Source organism: Patagioenas fasciata, chromosome 8, assembly GCF_037038585.1.
Source record: "Patagioenas fasciata isolate bPatFas1 chromosome 8, bPatFas1.hap1, whole genome shotgun sequence".
NCBI lineage: Eukaryota > Metazoa > Chordata > Aves > Columbiformes > Columbidae > Patagioenas > Patagioenas fasciata.
In genome coordinates, this window is record NC_092527.1 from 35,738,907 (window position 1) to 35,756,358 (window position 17,452).

Genomic DNA, 17,452 nt, shown 5'->3' on the forward strand with positions numbered 1-17,452 from the left:
TAAGGAAACTTGATAAATGAAGGCAACATAACTGAACTTTTACCGAAAGATAAGACTGACTCTTCATCAGAGAGCTTGGTACAAGGTCACTTCTCTCATTATTTTACCCAGACCAAGAACCTTATTTCTCTCAGGCTGGTAACCAGTTCCCAAGGATTTCCCCAGGGATTTGCTCAAGTCACCCCATTCCTCTGTTCCTCACCTGAGAAATGGGGGGTGTAATCCTTCCTTTCCCCCACTTTCTGCCTGTTGGTCCCATGCAACAATACAGCCATGCTTACATACCATTACAGTCTGCTAACAGTGATTTTTTTCTTTAACAGTTATATTCTATACCTATAATTTTAGCCAGGTTCCCTTCTGCAGGCCCCTTCTTTGTTTAAGTGGCAGCAAATGAGTTAAGCAATTCACTACAAACTCCTGCTGGTTCTAAAGGAAGAGAGAAACAGCGAGAAAAACCTTGGTTATTTAACCAGCAATGCTCGTCTAACTAGCTCTGACTCTTCAGGCTCTCATGATCATTTGTAAATCTGTACTTAACTCCTGTTCTCAACCTACTAAGTTTCCAGCTTCCATTAACAACAATAAAATGCAATTTCAGCTGTTACTTTGCATGCAGAGCAACCTTAGTGCAAGATTTGTTTTGTTTCAGGTTTCCCGTATTATTAAAGGATTAGCATTATGGTCAACTCCGAGTGGTAACTTCATAAGATATGAATTGGGGAATGAAAAATGAAGCATTTAACAAACTAGCTCTGTGGAGAGGCTCTGGGCAGAAGAAATCACAAACAAGAAGCCATTTGGAAGTTGGAAACTTCCCTGTGTTATCCTGTATATAACCTCCTCTCCACTTAATGCTTGTTGGGTTTGTTCTTCTGCTTCTTCCAGGTAACCCGCGGAAGTGCGAAGTCCTGGACATACGGCAGCTGCAGCTACGAGCTGTAGTATCTCCAGTTTAGAGGCGTAGGTTGAGCCTCTCAACACTGCTACAATGCAACTACTATAGGTGGTACCAAACTGCCAGGCAAGTTGCACGGAGTCAGTGTAGCAGCGTGGGGCACGAATTGAACCATCCTGTTCTCCCCATCCATCTCACCCACCACATCACCATACCCAACCAAGTGTTTATCTTGTCAGGTCCCTCTGTGAGCCTGAAACACGACCACCCTCTCCCCAAGAGAAAGAAAGAAAGATAATTTAATTCACTGATGTGGGAGAATAAATCAGCTCAGTGACATATCTGATAAGCATCAGAGCCAGAAGTAGAAAGATTAGAACTGCTCATCAGCTACAGCAAGTGCTAGGTCTTCCCTTCAGGTTTTTGATCTGCAGCCTCAAAGATTGTCCATACTAAAATCCATCTGGGAAACGTAAATTGGATGCTGATCACTTGCTCAGTTGTGGAGGCAGATGGGTATGAGGGATTCACAAATGTGCTTGGGATCTCAAGGAAGCTTGCAGTAGAACAGAACAGACTACTTCAGCTGGAAAGGACCTACAATAATCATCTAGTCCAACCGCCTGACCACTTCAGGGCTGACCAAAAGTTAAAGCATGTTGTTAAGAGCACTGTCCAAATGCTTCTTAAACTTTGAGAAGCCTGGGGCATCAAACACCTCTTCAGGAAGCCTGTTCCAGTGTTTGACCACCCTCTTGGTAAAGAAATGCTTCTTCACGTCCAGTCCAAACCTTCCCTGACAGGGTTTTGACCCATTCCCACGTGTCCTATCACTGGATTCCAGGCAGAAGAGCTCAGCATCTCCCTCTCCAAATTCCCCCCTCAAAGAGCTGTAGAGAGCCATGAGATCACCCCTCAGGCTCTTTCTCTCCAAACTGGACAAGCCCAAAGTCCTCAGCCACTCCTCACAGGAGTACCAAAGCTACAGTGCCAGAGAACAGAGAACACTTCCTCTCTCAGAGCACACATACCCAGGCCACAATCACGTTTCTGGACTGAAATGTAGACAAATATGCTGGGACACAGGGAGCAGCAGTCAACGGTGATGATTCTAAGCGTTTGCATCACTACCTGTCCCCACAGTTCACCCTCACCAGCTGTACCTGCAGCGCCCAGTGAATAATCCCCACAACCTGAGGCAGGATGAGCCGTACCTGACTCCTGCTGAGGAGGTTTCTCCTTCTTGCTCACGTTGGTGTTGGAGTGAGATCTCTTGCGGATCATCGACATCAGAGACCTTTGGGGAAAATGAAACTGCAGGTTGTCATTCTGTCCTGTGTTACGCACTGTTAGAATGCACTCAAACATGACACACAAACAGCTTGCTTATACCTGATTACACAGCTACTTACAAAAGACTCATTTAACAGTTCTTGAATGCAGATGTATGTGCTGAATTACCCCCCACAATGCCTCCCATCAAAATGCACCAGCAACATTTATTTCTTTTTAACAGACATTAGGCACAAATCAAAACACTCCAGATTTGAATATTAAAAGACAGTGTCTCATTGTGACACATGACAAATTGAAGCTGCTCTGGCATAATAAAAAGAAGGAAGAGCTGTAGATATTGAAGTATTATTCTCCAGAGGACACTTAAATATGGTGATCAGTATCTCCCCACCAACTCCAAGTTTGTAATCTTCTTACAGTGTCAAATAATTATCCCTTCACTATAATCAAAATGTAAAAGCTCAGGTAAGGAAATTATTCATCTTGAAGCCCAAAGTATAAGCTCCTGTGCACACCCATCGCTCCCTACTGAACGTTGCTTCTTATGGAGCAGAGTGACCTCCCTGATCTAAAGAGCCAAAACTCTGCCCCAGAAACAAGCAGCATCCTGTGCCTTGGCCCTCACGCCACCTCTATGCACATAAACTTTGCAGTGCCTGAAGGAAATACTCTGATTTGGCTGCGACAGGGCTCAAAATGAATAATGGTAGCTACTCCAAATAATAAAGGGTGCAAATATATGCAAAACAAAACCCCACAACACCCCCACATGCTTAATTCATGCTGCGCATTAGTGCGAGTGAAGCAAACAAGCCAAATGAGTTAACAAAAGGCCAAACATAATTGTTCAGAAAACGTTTAGTTTGGATTTCTAAAAACAAAGCAAGATGCACAAAGAGATGAATTCTCCCTAGTAATCATCTCTATTCACGTATTTAACACTGTAGTTAACAAGACTCCTGTATGTCATTTCTATTACAGAAGGTTAGAAAGTGTCAAAGTCCATTTACTTTTAAAACCAAGCAGCCAACTTGAAGATTAGCAGAGTTCCTAAAATTCATTGAGCACATTTTGGGGCTTAGTTAATTAATTTGGGTCTAGTGACTGATCCATCATATATTGGCCAGCCTCTTTTACGGTCCTCTGCAAAAATCAGGCTTAATTTTGACAATTTCACCCAAAACTGCTTGATGATGGAGTGGTGATTTTCTGTGGTGTTTTGTTGCTGTTTTTGTGGGGCTTTTGGTTGTTTTCGTGTGTGTGTGTGTTTCGGTTTTTTTGGTTGGTTGGTTGTTTTTTGTCGTTGGACATTTGTTTGGCTTTTGTTTGTTTCATTTTAGGTTTTTGTTTGTTTTGTCTGTCCATTTGTTTTTCATTTTTACTCTTGAAAGCAATTGTGGGAACTCAATGGAGTCTGCACTTTCATCATCAGCATCCGACAGGAAGCAACACAGCGTAATCCAACATATCCTCTGGTTCAAAGGGGTTTTCTTACCAGTAGATTCAGACAAGCACTTCACAAGTCTATAATTACAGCTACCAGGTGAAAAGAAAAAAATAATCTCCTATATTTAGAGGAGACAGGTATCCCCCCTCCTCCAAAATCACAGCCTAAACAATCCATTAGGTTTGGCAAGGCAGACACTGTGCAAAATTGGTCAAGGTGCTGGTCTGTTGGCAGGTGGGACAGGGAATGTGTCCTGCTGGTAAGGAGCCCAAGACAGATGGAGAAAGTCTATTTTCTTTTCTTTAAAGACACTCTTCCTGCTTGGATGCGAGCTCACGTAATGTATTCTTCTTCAGCAAAGCATTAACACCGTGACCCTTGATTCAAGCTCTTACCGTATGGGGTTGGGCGGAGGGGGAGGAGGCAGCGGAGGAGGGGGCGGCGGTGGCGGAGGCGGTGGTGGATTTTCCGATTGCTGGACTCGCTTTTGAAGTTCATCAACTGCGTGAGAGCAATAAACAAACTCGAGTGAGTTCTCGGTTTCTCACATTTGCTCTAAAAAGCAACTCTGATTGTTTAAGCAAAAAAGCTACTAATCCTGGGGGGTATTAGAAGGGGGTGGTCAGTAGGTCAGAGAGGTTCTCCTTCCCCTCTACTCTGCCCTGGTGAGACCACACCTGGAATATTGCATCCAGTTCTGGCCCCTCAGTTCCAGAAGGACAGGGAACTGCGGCAGAGTCCAGCGTAGGGCAACAAAGATGCTGAAGGGAGTGGAGCATCTCCCGTGTGAGGAAAGGCTGAGGGAGCTGAGTCTCTTTAGCGTGGAGAAGAGGAGACTGAGGGGTGATCTCATTAATGTTTACGAATATATAAAGGGTGAGTGTCATGAGGATGGAGCCGGGCTCTTCTCGGTGACAACCAATGATAGGACAAGGGGTAATGGGTTCAAACTGGAACACAAAAGGTTCCACTTAAATTTGAGAAGAAACTTCTTCTCAGTAAAGGTGACAGAACCTGGACCAGGCTGCCCAGGGGGGTTGTGGAGTCTCCTTCTCTGCAGACATTCAAACCCGCCTGGACACCTTCCTGTGGAACCTCAGCTGGGTGTTCCTGCTTCGGCGGGGGGATTGGACTGGATGAGCTTTCCAGGTCCCTTCCAATCCCTGACATTCTGTGATTCTGTAATTAACTAAAAAACAAATGACTAAACCACACAACTGCTAGGAAGTCCTATTTTTGGCAACACTTCCTACCAAGAACAATGTCCTAGATGCACAGGATTCTCATGAAATCAGTTACCTCCACCCTGAGTTACTTCTGAAACTAAAGTGACACTCTCTCTCATATAAGATTCTCCATATAAAATGACAGAGCAGGTAAAAGTTTATCACATTCCTGTGATGGTCTATTCGAGGTTGTATTTGAGAATGAACTAACAAGAGATTAAAGAAATGAACAATTTCAGCATCCAGACTTATCTCTGTCTTGCTGATGGTGTGGGTTTTCCCCATAAAAATGGTCAAAACTGGGCAATGGGCAGAAGTCGCTCTTTCTCTCCTGTTTTCATGTCAAATCTACAAAGTGGAAATTACTTTTCTGCACTTGAAATGTTGTCAAATGCAATTAACTGGGGAAGGGTAAAAGCAGAAAAAGAAACATTTTACATTTCTTTTAGTTACAAAAATTCTTAGCAATTGTTCTGGATACAGTAGGAATTATGGCAGGACTACAGAACACCATTTCCAAAGTGGAAAAGTTCTTTGTCATTTTAATTGAATCCATCATTATGAGAACAACCTTTGACAATTAGTTTTAAATTTAAAAAAGATAAATCAACTGAGTGACTTTTAATTCCAGGTACAATCTTTATGCTGATAAATTCCCCCAGCAGGACAAACAAGCCTGAAAGGAAAGAATCTGCTGTGAAGGTCCAACCTTTTCCAAGGCAGCTGGAAGAACTCATACGCTGCCTGGGCAGAATTTTAAGGCTGGGTAATGTAACAATAACACAAAGCAGCTCTTCCAAGCAAGACTGCCAACAAGCTTAAAGATAATCCTGCTCTTCAGGATCTGTTTCAGAAAAGCATGGCTATATGTGGAGTCTTAGCTAAGGAGAGGGACTTTGGCTTCCTCTGATGGGCTCAGCTTTCCTGACAAGGGATCATACTTAAAACTGGCACCCACTTAGGCCTTGAGCTGAACAAGGACTGAAAGCAAAGGCACATGCAAAATACTTGACCAGCCATAGCCCCACATTCCCCGTAGCGAGCCCACACACACCAGGGGTCCTTTTTAAAAGCAATTTTAAATGAAGAGCGTCAGGTCAGGAATTTCCTCCTTCATAGGATGCCAGGTTTTGCCAGGTTATTCTTTCACACACATTCTGTGGTTGAAGGCAGGTGCTGAACCTCGTCACATGAAGCACAGGTCTGGATCTCAGCTACACAAAAGCTGTTCCTTCTGAAATCTCAGACGTCACATGTATAATTCTAATGGACATGCGCCACTCGCAGTCCCTCAATTATATCTTAAAATGAAAGTTATTACATGATTTTACCTGAATGCTTTAGGTCTCTAGCTTTTTCTTCCGAGTTCTGACACTTCAGCTCCAGTTCTTTTTTATCTTCTTCCAAAAGTTCGAGTTGCTGTTTAAGACGGCTGATCTCCTTATGCAGTGCTTGATTCTCTAGCTGCTCCTGCAACTCTTTGATCTGCGGTTGGCAAACAATAGCATTCAGTATAATAAAAGGTATATTTTCTGTCCTGTTTGACAAATAACCCAGCAGGCACAGTTATTCCTGAAAACATGTTATAGCAAAGGAGTGAGCTACGACTCCCAGAAAGAGGGCGATTTTTGAATGAGAGCTAGACAGATTTTTCTGAAATATAAGATCATAACTTATTTTCCCTCTTTCTTAGAGTATGTTTTTAGCCCCAAAGTACTTAAGCTATAAGATTTTTCCATTCTTCTTTGTACAGAGCTTTTATCATGTAATTAGAATTCAATTTCAGAAAGTTTCTCCATTTGAAGCACGAGAACATTGACATTTTTGTTCTCACTTACTGCTTCCACTGGCAGGTTGGTCGTTTGAACTCCCTTGTCTCAACACATACAGGTGCCAGTGGGTGAATTATGGAACATCAGGTTTAGAGGCAACATTCAGGTGCAGAGCACCAATCGCTTCCAAACTCCCTATATATACATTTCACTCAAGGAGCTAAAGATACAGAGGTTTTCTATGAACTGGTAATTATCCTTCAAAAACGCTCACAGGAACTGTCTACCTCTTCCTAGCATTACTTGTTACCAGAGTTTTAAGAACAGGCCTCACAGCTAAGCAAAAACTTGTTTCCAGGCTTTCAAGGGAAAAAACGGTGATTTCTCCCAGTTAGAGACCGATCTAGTCCAGTTTCAAAGAAAATATTTGTTTAGATTCTAGCACTTTAGATCCTATCACAACACTTTGCAGCATTCACCTGACATTTCCCTGCTCCCGTATTTATGGCTCTTCCCTGTGCATTTCTTTAGCAAGTGGCCAGACTACTAACATGAGCTGGCTACCTCTCAACTGGTCTTAACTTATCCCCCAAAATACCCTTTCTATTACTCAACATCCAAAATATTCTCCTGCTACCTGCACTTAATGGAACTTCATATAATGCTTGTAATTAAGTTTGCACTTTACTGGTGTCAACAATAAAATACCTAAAATCAGAGAATTCAGGCTGAAAAACCTTCAGGTTTTGTACTCCTGTCTTGCCAGTGACTCAGAAAAAGGGAATCACAATCTTCTCTGAAGTTTAGTTTTCAGATTTTAAAGTCTTCTGGGGGATAAGATCTCAAATAATACTGAACATAAGAAATGCACAAGCCTCTCTAAATTCAAGAGGCTTTCGAAGACTTCTGCATATGAAAAGTAACAGTGTTTTACCTTTTGCTGGTGTTGAAGCCTCTCTTCTTCTAATGTATGGGTTAGTTTAGCGTTGTCATCCAAAGCCTTCAAAAGCTGTTGATCAGGAGCCATGTTTTGCAGAAGCAACTGACTTTGCCTTTTCATCTTGTTTTGTTCAATAAACATCTGCCAAAACAAAACCCACCCCCAACAAAAACAATAGTTAAGCACAGTCTAATGATATTCTGGGGAAAAATGGCAGTTGGAAAGAAAATGAGAACATTAACATCGTGTTAATATGGTAGATGTAGAGGGGAAGTAGGTGAGAAGGAAGAGGAAAGGAAGTTTGAGAGCAAAGTTTGCAAGTGTTGAACTCACACTGAAAGGATCCAGGTGTTTGCTGAGAGAACTACCCACTGCTACGCCTCAATTACCCACACGTTGGCAGCATTCAGAATTCAAACGCATCTCTGAATTTTGCTTCCTGGAAATAGGAGCAAGCTGATCCCTATTCTTAGAGCTCTGGAGAGACTAAAAGAACTCTAGGTTGAGGGAAAAATGTCTACGAATTCACAAGCTATCTTCTCAAACACATCTGCAAGCCTTGGCGTAAAGCCCACTTACTTGAGGGCTACCCGGGTATATGAAAATGGAGTGTGTTTAGGAAATTCATTTCAGTCCCTGTTTGCGTAACCAGTGTACGCACTTGCCCAGGAAAGAGGCATCTCAAGGCAACTTCAGGCTTTTACTGCTGATGCTTGCGGTTTTTTCCCCTCTTCCCCAGTTATATTTTTGATGTGTGGAATAGATACATTGTAGGGGGATGCAGGGGAAGTAATCAAATGGTCTAGAGACGTGACATTGATAAAAATACCACACATTTCTCTAGGCTTCACCTAAGCGGAGCAGAAGCTGTCAGCACGTATAGTTTCCATAAGAGAGATCTGCTCATCCCAGACTGTTTAGAAACTAAGAGAGGGGAGAGGGGGTGGAATACTGCTTCCTGACAAAAAAAAAAACCCAAACACCCTATTGAATTTATTCTGCATCTTGACACCTCATTCAGGTTGCCCCCTCGATAAACTCAGCTGTGCCTGTTCTTACAGCAGAAACAGGGTCTGGGTCACGCTGGGGTCTCAGAAGAGTGTGCAGAGGCCAGCAAAGCATCCCACTTGTGGCAGAACAGAGCACAGCCTGGGAATGCAGATACTCCCTCAGACTGTTCAAACACTGTTGTATGGCACAGCGAAAGCAAGGAGATATTTTAAGAATAAAAGTATTACAAATACAACAGTTCCGTGACATTTTCTTCAGGTTCTCATACTATTTATTCACAAACCAAAATTAGAGATACAACGTGTGGTTTCTTCCCATCCGGTGCTACTGCAATGCTACGTGATTGATTTATTTTTTTTAATGTAATTGCATTTTAAAGAACCATCAGCTGATGCAGATTTGCACAAGCATTCCACCCAGTTCTTTGCATGGACATCTCAAATGCATCTTCCCAGCAAGAGCCCTTTCTCCAGCTGTACCTGCAGACGGAGAAGCCTCTGACCACGCTGAACTTTTAACTCTTCACGCAGCCCGTTTGACCCTGCGTGCCAAGAAGAGGCAACTGATGCGGCCTTAATGCTAATAAAACCTACCATGAACACTTCATTGGGCAAAGCTGTGCCATGGAGCAGCTAATAAAGGACTGGAAGTAATCGATGAAGAGGAAACAACGAATACAGGCTCTAGTACTATAGTTTGATATCAAACAAACAAAAATTTATAACAATACTGTTATACAGGCTACTGTAGTGTGCTGCAAATATGCACCGGGCATCAGCTCCCTGTCCCAAAATTCCGCCATCAAACCAGTTCTGCTTGTGCTACCTTAAACTAGCGGGGCTGTGGCAAAAATAATTCAAAGGCAAGAGAAGTTCAGAACCAAAGCTGCACACCCCAAGCCAAAAGGGTTTGCCTTTGTCATGGAACTCATCTATTTGTTTAGCATCTTACCTTCTTAAAAGAAACAGCATCATACTTTAGAAAGGCCTCTAAATCACTGCCAAAGAACTCGATACTGAATCAAAGCCTCCTGCTTTCCTGTTCGGTCAAATAATTATTTAACCCTGACAGAAACAACATCTCTTTAGAAGCCACCTTTAGCAAGCATTGCAGTTTACCTACTGTGAAATTCCAAAGCAAAGTGAAAACTTGGATTTCATTTTTTTTTTTTTTGAATCTGAAAAATAGTTTGAGGTGCTCATTTCATATTTTTGTTCCCTGAGTTTCTGTCACTAAACCAACAGAACAGAGTTGTTCCAGCCTGAGGGAGCAGAGAGCTGCCAAAACAAGAAGAAATCAAGTAGAGCAACTTGATTTCTTCAACTTGAGCAGATACTTCACCAAATGTAGAAAATTCATATTCACTTTGTTTCACGCTCCTCTGCAACAAAATGAAAAAAATAATTTTGAAGATCTGGGCGAAGGACTTTAGATTCAGAAGTTTTCACACGAAGCCCATTTTCAATTAGCTTTAGAAACTGTTTTCATGACACGGCAAATACATTCCTGCTTACAACAAACGTGAAAGCTTCTTCACCACCTTTTAATTTCATGCTGCAATTAGATACATAGGAATCAATTTCTCGTGGGGAGTCCCATCCATTTCAGAAGTTACTTACACATGTCCTCCAAGTACCAGCATATTCCAAATGGAAGAGCCAGAACTAGACAAGATGGTTGTGGCAGATAAAGCAGAAAAGAGAGCTGGTGATTAACTAATTGCAAGTTTTTGAGAGGTCATTCTGTGTGTTTGACACAGGACAAAAAAGACCCTTAGAAATTCATTCTAATTTAAAATTAAAACAATCAAGTCCTACTTCAACAGGGCAGAAACCTGACTGCCTGCACAAGCCTGAATATTAATTAAAGTGACTGCTGAAAGGGCAAAATAGCTAACAGGATTATTCGGACTAGGTGGAATTTAACCAATTGATGGATTAGTTCCGACTTTGCCACCTGCTAGACAATTATCTGCAGAGTATCCCAATCAATGCTAGAAACATAAGTCGATGCTGGCAGAACCTACTGAAACCACGGCTGCAGCTAAAGGCAGATCACAAAGGACAATAGTTTGTTTACACCTATCATTCTAATTTTAAAAACCTACAGATGTTGTGCAAACCAGCTACCTGTCTTTCCCCTCTGGGTTCACATGCAGAAGCTCCGAAGTGCAGGAAATCTGGGACTTGGCCACTTCCCATCAGTAGAGTTTGAGCAAGAACTGGGGAGGTGGAAAGAGAAGGGGGTGAAATCCTGAAAATAACAGAAGTTTCTCCCTTGACCTTTAATGGTGCCACATCTCATTCTAGACCCCTGCTCAAACATTTCCCTTCAGAGCATTTGCTGCAGCTGTTTTTTATCTACACCAGAGCTGAAAAAGGAATTCTTCCTCATTAAAAAAGTTAGAAAGCAACTCTGTTAGTGTCAAGTTCCTGGGAACTTCGATCCTCATTTGAGTAGCGTTCAGGGTATAACTGGAAGCTTTCCAAGCAACTTCTTTTCCAGGAGCAAAATGAGGCCAAACAAAATGCTATAATATCCATATGTTGCTACATTTCCATCTATAGATTGATCGGGTAGTTGCTACGTGGAATAACTTTTTTCTCTCAGCCACAGTTTGAAAGGAGAAGAATGTCTCAATACAGCAGCACTGCTATAATAAGGTAATCACTGGGTGAATAACATAAAATAAAAACCAGTGGCAAACGCCACCCACTATGAACAGAATAACAAAAGGTATGTGGCAAGGCAGAATCAAACTTCAGAAGTCTCATACAGAAAAGAGACGATCACTAAACTGAGCAGTTGGCCGTGATTTCAACCCTTGGCAGCACTGCCTTACAGAGTGATAAACCACAAACTTACATTTGTCACAGTTTACAGGAGCTGATGTCTTTGGCATTATGTGTACCCTGAAGCTGTACAGTCTTGTGTTCAGACCTGAAATAGTCCCAGGAGTGGCAGGGTCAAGGTACCAGTATCTCCCCAAAAGAACGGGCTGTTTGAAGGATTTTATGTGATGGGGGGACAGAGTGATCTTTTCTGATTATGGCCTGTCAGGACACTAAGTGGCTCTAAGGAGGTGCTCGGTTTAAAATATAAATCCAGGTGTGGATTTCAGTTCAATGGCTAATCAGGAAAAAAAATACATACATATACTCTAGCTTTGTAACTGCTTAACTGCACTGTATTATCAAGGACACCTGGGCTTGTGAGCTTCACTGCATAAAAATACTACAGCAGGAAACAATGGCTGGTGGGGTTCTCTGATAGAAGAGTTGACCAACAGATGTATCTTATTAAAATACATTAAGAAAAACACCCACAGTTTGGACATCAACCTAGAAATGCTCTCTCCACACTCACGCTCAACACTGCACACCAAGCAATGGTATCAGCCTCCTGCGAGTTACAAATCCCTGAGGTTTAGTGGGTTCAGAGGTGTCTGGAGTGCTACTCAGGAAAAAAGGCTACAACAAACAAATGGGATCTGCAGTTAGGACACAATCAAGAGAACTTCCTTTGGCACAAGCTGAATTTTAAGTGCATGTGTCATTACTCTGATCTGAAAATTTTGCATCTGGTGGTTATGTTCTTCCCCACCTGGGAACTGCTTCTGTGGAAAGAAACCGTCAGGTAATGTGACACAGAAAAGAATCCGACAGCTAAAAGCAAGGGCATGGAGGGCACGGGACAAGACTCTCTCTAACGACAACAAAAACCCCACAAACAAACAGAGAAGGAAAACCAGAGTGATGCACTTCTGGCAATGTGTCATGGCCTCCATAGACTTCCTCCTTCAGAGGAGCCAAAGACTAATCCTAGTTGGATTTTCAAACCACCACAGAAAACTGAGGAACATAATCGTTTAAAAAAGACAGGTGCATAGTGATGGGCAGCCTGCAGTCACTCCCTGCTCTCCAGACAATTCATAATATTTTATGGTTAATAGTTTTTGTTAAGATCTACATCAATGCTAGACTAATAAAGATACAGTTGCCTTGGTTATTTGGCTAACTGCCAGACAACTTCTGATGGGAATATTTCTAAAGAGCTACAAGTAGTAAGTTTTGTTGCTCAAGAGATCTAATTTACTCAGAATGGGGGAACTGGAGTAGGTGAGTTAACCCTATTTCTTGTCCACTCTTTGCTTGTCACCACAGAGGTGCCTGGAGCTTGGATCTTGAGTGTGAGAAAACTGAATCCCCAACAGCACCGTGACTTCCTTAAAAACACAGTATTATTTATTTTAACAGCCTGTTCTGTAAAAAACGTTTGTCAAACTACAGCACTCATTCTTTGGTTACAAGGAATAACTGCTCAAGGCCCAAAATAGAGGGGAAAAAAATAATCTCTATTGTTACTTATTTCTTAGTTTCCTGCAGATAACAGGGTTTTTTGGTAGTAGTGATACATTCTATAACGCTCTCAGCCTTACAGCATTTAGACACCATCTAATATATTCACAAAGAGGTCATATATCACATGAAAAAGGAGGAAACCTCTTCACTTTTTTTGCCAATAGATTAATAGCCTGAACAAAAAAGAGACCAAAGAGAGAGTTTCCTAGAGCACACATCTGTCACCAGTTCACAAGCCTGTTCTTGGGTAAAAGCTTGATGAAACAGATTAGTGTTGCATCATGCTTCAAAAGTGTTAACATTCAAGCTCAGGAGAATGGAAGTACTAACCACTTATCATGTCTCTTTAATTATTATTTCCAGTTCAAGTCAGCTGTACTGCAAATTAATTATCTTCAGATACCAGTTTCTGTTGAACCGTCCTTGGTAACGCACAGAGTGTGGTACTTGTCAGCACAGAGTTGCTCCACAAATGCTGGTTTCGCAGGACCCTCTCATAGGTACAGCACATTAATGCAAAAGTCCTCACAAAGGAACCCAAGAGGTCACAAATGCATCTGAGGAAGAGTTCTTTGAGAGCTCGTGTCACCAACATAACTAAATCCATCGCACACAACCTCACGGGCAGTGCAGACATCGGTTAAGAACAACTATATTTTATCCTAAGTCTTATAAAACTATACCCACCTTTTATCTTTCAATAAGGGAAGGTTCAGTCCCAGATCAAGCAATGTCAGTTGTGCACTGGCTCAGATAGGGGATGGAGGCATTTTCAGCTAAACAAGTTAAATGCAAACATGTTGCCGTGTAATAGTTACTCAGAAATGCAGACACAGGTATCGTATCCTGTTTTAGTGCATCCATAAGTATTGAGAATTGGAAGGCAACACAAGGAAAAGACAAACAATGCACATTACGGATTCACTTTATTTTTTTGATCCATCTGGATCACAGCTCCTTTGAACGCAGCCTTTCAATGTCTCAAGCTGCAAACTATTTTAACAGATAACCATAAGCACTTGGGAAACCCTTCATTTTTTTCCAGTTGGGTGTTTTGAGAAAAAGCCTATGCTAGCCTCAAAAGTCAGAGGAACCCCAGGAAACCTGCTCAGCACTTTGACACTTCATCTCTGTTTATCCAGGATACAGAGGACAGAAGACACCAGCCCAAGGCTGACTTGGAGAACACGCTGCCTCTTCTCTGGGTGGTTTCCAGAGTAACTTTGGGTGCAGAGGTTGTCTCCATGCCAGCACACACGGCAGTAATAAACTGTTCACTTTACAAAATATTGTTGCAAGGCAAGATGTATGCTTAATACACCATTTATGCCGCATTATTTCGTTAAACTCCTGGGATTTTTACATCGCTAAGACTTTCAATTTACTTCTCTCGCTGTGTTCCTCCCCTTTTGGCTTCCTTTGGCTGTATGTATTGTATTTTGCTCATCTCTGTGGAAGAGTGTTTTTCAGGGCTAGCCTCTATGTTATTGTGATGGCCTTCAAGATACTCTCTGCCTTCCTTTGTTTTCTTATAAACTGCTCCGCAAAGAGCTGAGAGATCTTAAAGTGCCTCTTAAAACATGACACTAGAATTCTGGTTAGGCTTGCCAAGATTCCTGTGTTAACAACCCTGTTTTACTCAGATATGTACAGATTTTTCCATGCCCCCACCCCTTACACACTCTATTTATTTAGTTCTTTTATGCAGATTCCTGTACCTTTCACAATGGATTGTGACTCACTTCAAACCTTCTTTCTTTTTCCTTCCCCCTCTCCACACCACGGCTGACAATATTTACTCAGTTTCTTTAGAACCTCTAAAGAGCGTGAATTCAAATGTTTGAAGTTGGATCATTTTTGATTAATTAAATATATATTATGGTGGTGCCAGCAGCGTGACTATAATTAAAGCTGTATCGGATTTTTTTTTAATCAAAAGCTCTGATTTTCAAGTGTTTGCTCCCTTCTATATGCACTTGCTCCCTCCCCCTCTCGCTCCGTGTCTTTCCACTCCCCCCACCTGCGTTCGCTCCTGCACACACGCTCATCCGCCCATTATCTCTCACACCTGCACTCCCAATTGCTCACGTTCTGTGGCAAATCCTCCTCGCTTGGCAGGAGGGCAGGACGCAAAGGGCGCCCCTTTGAAAAGCAGCCCGCACCAGCCACACCGCAACACTGGGAGGGCAAAGCTAAAAGTTGAATCCAGCCTATGGAGAAAGGCGTTCATCTGAAAACATGGGCTAACTCCCCCCGGCCAAGACAAGGTTGAGACATCTCAGCCCTTTAGAAAGATATGCTCACCACCAAACTTCCCCTCCATAGGCATTAAGTCTGTATTTTGGTGAACTAAAAGCCACGTGCAGGCTGCTTGAGGTGTCACAAACAGTAATACAAAACAGCAAGATGTGTCATTCTAAAGTCTACGCCGCGGTGCTGCAGTGACACCCCTGTCACTCAGAGCCTATTTCCTTTCTCAAAGTGCTCCAAATGAGTCCAACACAAAGCACTGAATGTGCAGCGTTGCCCCCTACTCAAAGCTATTCCCTTCTCTTGACACTGCACAGTTTATCACAACCCACCATTGTGCTTCTGCAAAATCCAACAGGATTTTCTTTTTTTCCCAAGAAACACTTTTTTTAGGGAGATAGAAAACATGTGGCTGATGAAAGCAAGCAGAAAATCCCTGCACATCCTTAGTATAATCCAAAGAGCTTCTGTAAGCGCATGCTGGAAACCTCAGCTCTCAAAACACAGCTGCAACCTTTCCGTACAAGAGGGAGCTCACACAGCATCACAGCTTAAAGCTTTGCTGTTGGGGGCCAGAGCCTCTCTCCGATGTCACAGGTCACTAAAGGGACAGCATTGGTGTGAAACCAGGCCAATGGTAACAACTTGTAAAGTCATTTCTAACGCTACTGGTTTCCCAAATGCAGAGGAGCAATGCCTTCGCTGTCACATGCTTCTGTATTTTAAAAAACTTTCCAAAAGTCTTTCTGATTAGCATGATAGCAAAGGAAGAGAAGCAGGTACACAAAGGGCAGACTAACGCAGGCCTGAAGCTCACTGGTATAGTGACACCGTTTTCAGATGGGAGAACTTAATGGAATAAAAAGCCTCAACTGAAGAGCTAGGTTGCCAATCTGCAACAACAGGGGCCCATATTTTCGGCAGAGATAACAACTAAATAATGACAAAACCCAGTAAGTACCCGTTTGCAAATAATCAGCATCTCTTTGGTATTGTACTTAACAGCTCACCTGTCACTTTGTTATTCAAATACAAAAAGTACTTTAAATATAATCTTTCAAAACGTATAGGTGACTGAATATTGCAGTTACGAATCTAAACATTGTGGGCTCAGAGTACCAGATTATACTCTTTTACGATCTGAAAACCAGCTTAACTAAGCTTTTACAAATCACTCATTTCTGAGAGATGTAAGACCTTTATGTACTCAGTTAATGAACAGAAGCACATAATTGTTCTGTACTCAGAAGATAAAGCAAAACAACAGTAGGAGACACAAGATAGATATTCTGATAACACGTGCTAAATGAACATGCTTAACATTCTTAGAGAGTTGTTTCCTGAAAATAACAGTTCTGCAGATATTATAGTCAAACAACCCTAATAAAACAATAATGCCTGCACAATCCCAGGAGTTTTTAAAAAAACTGTGTTTTAAAAATAGCTATCATAAAAGCATAGGTAATGAACAAATCCAGATTTCCTAAAATTTAAAAATAGTTGCAAGAAGGTAATATTTCTCATTTATATTTTAAATATAAATATTTTCTATTTTTATTTTCAAGCCTTGGTAACAGTCTTGAAAATATCCCAATGAATTCTTAACAAACATTGCCAATGTTTTGTTTAACAGCTTTTGGTCACTAATAAATACCTCTATCTTCTAATAAATTCAAATGGAATTTGCAGATCCCACTTTCTTGTGTGAAAAACCCCAGTGAGACTTTGATCGAAACGTAAATGGGCAAAATGCACTGAAGCCACAGCAAAGGGAGGTGTCCAGTGCTGCTCAGCAGAGGAATTTGGGCTTCATCCCACAAAGTTCTTAAAACTGGGGTTCGCAGGAGGCTGCTTGCACAGTCTTTTGGATTTCAGAAATCACTCCTGTTGAGTGATTTCTCTCCCACCTCTCTTGATACTAACGGCATCCTGAAATGTTCATCTCTACACCTAAAATTTGGGAGTTAACAGAACACTTTAATAATTAGTAAATAACTTCCATTTCTATCATTTCTTACTGTCTTGGGGGAAAACTTGTCACCTGCTTTATCTTTGCCTGAAGTACAGCAACATTTTCAACATGTGGCAGAGATACTGACAACAACAGGCAGGAGCCTGCGAGATTGTGTATATATACAAGTTACATAAATTGAAATTTACTTCAGTTACAAGTCGACTCGTTGAATGATCGAAGCTCCAGTAATGGAATTGATAAGCAGTAGTTTATCTAAAGCTAGGTTACACCATATAC

The 17,452-nt window shown here is 41.8% G+C and overlaps 1 protein-coding gene across 2 annotated transcripts in view; it reads right to left on the reverse strand.

Moving 5' to 3' along the window:
• The window catches only part of SHTN1 (shootin 1), a 65,083-nt gene that overhangs the window by 16,286 nt on the left and 31,345 nt on the right, over nucleotides 1–17,452 (reverse strand). For both annotated transcript variants that reach the window (XM_065843787.2, XM_071812186.1), the window contains 4 exons: nucleotides 7,574–7,720; nucleotides 6,199–6,352; nucleotides 4,037–4,142; nucleotides 2,113–2,195 (listed from right to left, as the gene is read on the reverse strand). In XM_065843787.2, coding sequence (XP_065699859.1) covers nucleotides 2,113–2,195; nucleotides 4,037–4,142; nucleotides 6,199–6,352; nucleotides 7,574–7,720 — 490 coding nt within the window. The remainder of the gene's footprint in view (nucleotides 1–2,112; nucleotides 2,196–4,036; nucleotides 4,143–6,198; nucleotides 6,353–7,573; nucleotides 7,721–17,452) is intronic.